This window comes from Gastrolobium bilobum, unplaced genomic scaffold (assembly GCF_033153095.1).
Source record: "Gastrolobium bilobum isolate Gb01-03AN ecotype WA unplaced genomic scaffold, APGP_CSIRO_Gbil_v1 utg39493, whole genome shotgun sequence".
Lineage (NCBI taxonomy): Eukaryota > Viridiplantae > Streptophyta > Magnoliopsida > Fabales > Fabaceae > Gastrolobium > Gastrolobium bilobum.
This window is the reverse complement of record NW_026897570.1, coordinates 23,350-28,199: the sequence shown is the minus strand read 5'-3', so window position 1 is coordinate 28,199 and position 4,850 is coordinate 23,350. Positions and strand designations below refer to the sequence as shown.

At 35.2% G+C, this 4,850-nt stretch overlaps 1 protein-coding gene across 1 annotated transcript; it reads left to right on the top strand.

The window, feature by feature from the left end:
• The first annotated feature begins 781 nt into the window (after positions 1-781).
• LOC133308195 (uncharacterized protein At4g38062) lies at positions 782-3,557 on the top strand. Its single transcript, XM_061508800.1, has one exon. It carries the CDS (start codon positions 782-784, stop codon positions 3,551-3,553), a length of 2,772 nt encoding a protein of 923 aa, XP_061364784.1. The 3' UTR covers positions 3,554-3,557.
• Positions 3,558-4,850: the final 1,293 nt, after the last annotated feature.

Below are 4,850 nucleotides of genomic sequence, written 5' to 3'. Positions count from 1 at the left end.
CAGGTTAGTTTCTCTGTGATTTGATCTTCTTGTCCAAAACTAGAACCCATGGATTAATATTTGCGTTCGTTTAATGTTGTATATGTTTCGTTCAATGGCATTTAATTTGATAAATTGAAAAAGAAATATATATAAAATCAGATAATTTATTAAGGCTAAATCTGATAATTTATTGTTCTAGAATCTTATGCAGGTTTTGTGTATATGTAATTTCTTCTTGTGTATCTTTTCAAAATCTTTCAGGTATCTGAGTACTTTATGATAATGTTGGAGTTCCTTTCCTCTTTATATGCTTAAGCGAGTCAAGTAACGTGTGTAATATATATAAATTAGTGAGTCTATAATGTCCTTCCTTCAAATTTTTGGGTATTTGGGGTATGCTTTTCCACAAGGACCAGCCCCATCTCACGTGGTGTCTTTTAATGACCTGGAATGATATTTTTGTTTCTTGATGATTGATCATGACATATAGTTTTCCTAGTAAGTGCTTTCATATTTGAATAACATGTTCCTTGTTCGGTCAAAATGTTGTGTCTTAACCTCTTTATATTTGGCAGTGTAGAGAGTTAGAGTTAATCTAAAAAGTAAAATGAAATGCCTAGTTTGTGTTTCTACTCTAATCTGTATGTCTCTTGATGTGCAATGCCTTTTCATTTTTGATCTTTTGTTTTCTTTTTCTTTTTCTTGGTTTTGATCTGGGGGCATATAACATTTCTTGTTTTTTTATTTTGCATGCTGCTGGTATAAACAGGTTTTTCTTATGTCATTCATGTAAAAAGAAATGGACAAGGTTTATGAAGAGCTGGATGAAGCTAAAGCTGAAATCGAGAATCTAAAGGCAGAACTAAGAGCCAAGACAGATTCACTTGATAACTTGAAGAAATCCCACAATGCACATGTCAATCAGATACAGGAAGCAAAGTTCAAGGCTGAGAAGCTGGATCAAGAACTGCTTCAAAAAGCAGATGAAATTTCTGAGGCTAAGCAGGTGTGTGAAGATCTCAAGGTGAATTTGAATAAAAAAGATTCTGTCATCATGCATCTCAGTGCTGCAAATGATAAACTTAGAGTGGATTGTGATGACAAGTTTAAAAAGTGGGAAGATGAAAAAAGAGGGTTGCTATTGGCGTTAGAGGAGGCAAATGAGAAGGCTGAGAACCAAGAACAACAGATTTATCATTACAGACAAGAGATTGAAAGCCTAAAAGGTTGTCTTTCAGTTTCAAAGAAGTGTTCGGAAACAGAGAAAAATTTAAAGGCATCCAAGGAACTAAGAGAAAGAGATGACATGTTCCAGAAGTTAGAGGAGGAAAATGGAAAGGTGAAAGATCAATTAAAATGGAAGAAGGAACAGTTTAAACATCTAGAAGAAGCACATGAAAAACTTAAACACCAGTTTAGGTCTAGCAAACAGGAGTGGGAGATGGAAAAATCTACATTGCTTGATGAGATTTCTTCTCTGCAGATTAAGTTAGACTCTCAGGTCAGAATATCAGAGGACCTGCTGAGTCAGTTAAAGACATGCCACCAAGCTCTTGCTCATGTAGAAAGCCAGAAAAAGCGACTTGAAGTTGAAGTTTCTGAATTTAAGCAGCAGCTTGTTAATGCCAGTAGTGAGTACCAAGATGCTAGGTTACAGCTTGATAGCTTAAACTCTCAGCGTGACAAAGATATTGCAGATTTGAGATATGCACTGAAAACTAAAGAGGCATATCATAAAGAATCGAAGTACAGAATTGAGAAGCTAGAGCAAGAAAATCAAGAGTTACGGATGTCCCTCAAAGAATTCCAGGAAGCTCAAATTCAAGAAGCAGGAGCTTCATATTCAAAATCAAAGTTGGGGTCCAAGCTCAGAAATTTGGAACAAACTCATAAAGAGTGTGCCTCAGCTTTTAAGGTTAAAGAAGCTGAATGGAACCTTCAGCTAGAACAATTGACAGGAGAACTGAATAGCTGTCAGATGGAGTTGGAAACTAAAATTGCAGCAGTGGAAGAGCTTCAGATGGAGTTGGAAAGGTCTCATTCTTTAACCATTGAGATGAAGTTGCTGAATGAGGAGATGTCTGTGATGCTGCTAGTGTTAAAACAGGGAATTTCTGAGGCTCAATTGAAGCTTGCCAACCATAAAGACGAGATGGATCTAATCAACAAAGAGAGTGGAAGGAAGATCTTTCAACTGTTGAAGCAGCTGGAGATGAAAGATGCTGCTTTGATCAGTGCCCAGAATGGCATAAATGAAGAGCGTGAGAGAACTGCATGTTTGACGAGGGAGATTGAATCCTATGGATTCAACAAAGAACTGCAGCACTCGCTGCAAAGTGAACTTGATGGGCACAAGGAAATGCTGGAGGAATCAACTATGTGTCAGATGATCCTCAAAGAGAAGGTTTTGCAGATGGAATGGGAATTAAAAGAACAGCATGATGCTTTAGACAGTGCTATCGTTGAATTGGATGAGAGAATATGTGAAAGGAATGAAATGGAATTTGAATTGCAAATATGGAAGTCAATTGTTGAACGTTTAAAAAAAGATCTTGAAGAAAATCATGTGATGCGTAAGGAACTAGAAGCTTCACTTCTTGCACAAGTAGATGATGGTGAAAGCCTCAAGCAAGAGAAGGATAGCTTGGTTTATAAGTTGGAAGAGAAAGAGAGGAAACTAGACTATCTGCAGCAACATGTTGTGCTATTGGAAAAAGAGCTAAGAGCAACGGAGACGACATTAGCTTCTGTTCCAGCAAGTGGGGGAGAATCATCTGTGTCCTTTGAGTCTGATAATGCCAGATATCTCCAGATCACAGAGGAGAAGGACAAGGTCCTAGAGGAGCTCCAGAAAGAGGTTGTTTGCCTGGAACAAGAATCATTTAAAAGGGAAATTGAAAGTTATGTGATTGCAAAAGGCACTATGAAAGAGCATGAGAATGAACTCATGAAGCAGTTGACTTCTTTGGAAGAGCAGTTCACTAGCTCGTTGACCACCTTTTCTTCACAGCTTGCTGAGAAACAGGCTGAAATTAAACTCATCCAGGAAGTTTGTGATAAGATCATGGCATCTCAGATTCTAGCAGCAGTTGAAATTGAAGAGAAGAAGCTGATGATAGTGGAACTTCAGAATGATATCTATGCAATACAGAAGAAACTGAAATTGCAGGAGGAAAACTGGAACCAATCGAAACAGTTAAAAGTAAAGGAGTTGAATGATCAAATGGAGGCTAAGCTCAGAGATTCAGACACTTTGCTTCAGAAACTCAAGATGGAGAATAGAAATCTACTTGAAAATGCCACACGACTGTCATCAGAAAGGGAAAACTTGTTGGCTTTTGTTCAGGAATTCGGTGATAAAATCTGTGAGTTCTCTACTTCAGACACTCAACTAATGGACATGTTGAGATGCATGGTGCAGTCTTTTGAGAATGATTGTCCAGGAATGAATTTGAAAAAGGATGATGATTTCCTTGTAAAAGAGAATATGTTTATTCATTCTCCTACTAGGATAAAGAAACTTGACGCTATTTCTGATATAAGATCGCCATTCAAGGAGCTCAACAGTTAGTTGAAATGGGGAAAGATCTGCTAGAGGACTAGAATGTGTGCAGCTCTTATATTTTCAACAAAGATGTCATGCAGTTTGAAGCATGAGCATTTCTTTGTATTATATATTGTGGAATTCATTTGTATCCTATGTATACTTTTTTTATTTTTGTCAATGTTTTTGTTCCACAAATAACTCCCTGTTAATCAAGCATCTGGAAATTAAAAACAGATGAAAAAAAGTAGAGCAAATTTACTCAGCGGCTAAAACATATGCCTGACTTGTAAAAAAATTGTTTTTGCAATTCCTGTAGTTGGAGATCTTGAAGCAATTGCCGTATTTATCCCTTACTCCTTAATATGGAACAAGGTATGGCATGTCACCTTCATTGTTGAGAAAAGATAAAAATAAAATCTATGATCTAAATTAACCTTTGACTATGGTTCCTCTTGACTCGATTCCAAGTATTAATATACATAGCAACAATATATATTACTTCTTTTAGGATAGGGGGAATCAAAATTTGAGAAGAACAAAACAGCATAGCATTATATCATCTTCAACATGGAAATCAATTCATCAGGTATAATATATGGGAAGGATCCGTTTACAAAATTTTTTAACAAATTTTTACAAATTACACTATCTTCTCCCAGGAGAACATAATGAAACCTAGTGTTCTCCCGCGAGAACATAGTGTAGTTTGTAAGAGTTTGTAAACAAAAAAAGTTTGTAAATATAACTTGTCTCATAATATATTATAAAGAACTCTACCATATGGTCTTTCTCAGCAACATATAAAATAGGGGAATTTTTTTTAACATTATCCATTACTTCGTCAATTACTCAACTAATTCGATTTGAGTTGGGTAAGATCACATGGGAGACAAAGTTTTTCCTATTAAGTTTTAACACAGTTGCGTTCCGAGGAACTCAAACTCAGATTACTAGTTATGTTGTTCTTTTAAACAACATAACAGTGTGAACTTTTAACTAAAATATAGTGTTCCACTGTAACATTTAGGGGAGGTTATACTTATTATTAACTTTATTATCGTTGGATCAAAATGAAATCAACGGTTACAAAATAACATTAAGTGAGAACCGTTGATTTGATTTTGATCCAACAGTAACAAAGTTGGTAGTAATAGATACTAAGAAAAAATGATAGTAAGCATAACTTATTCTTAATATTTAACTAATTATTATTTTTTATTTATCAGAATTTATTTTTTATTTTTTAATTGATTAAATATTATAGTGAAACACTATATTTCATTTAAAATGACATAATGTTATATCTTTCAAAATGAAAAAC

What these genes read in the sequence shown, in the direction of transcription:
- LOC133308195 (XM_061508800.1), top strand. Translation starts at nt 782, where the DNA reads ATGGACAAGGTTTATGAAGAGCTGGATGAAGCTAAAGCTGAAATCGAG.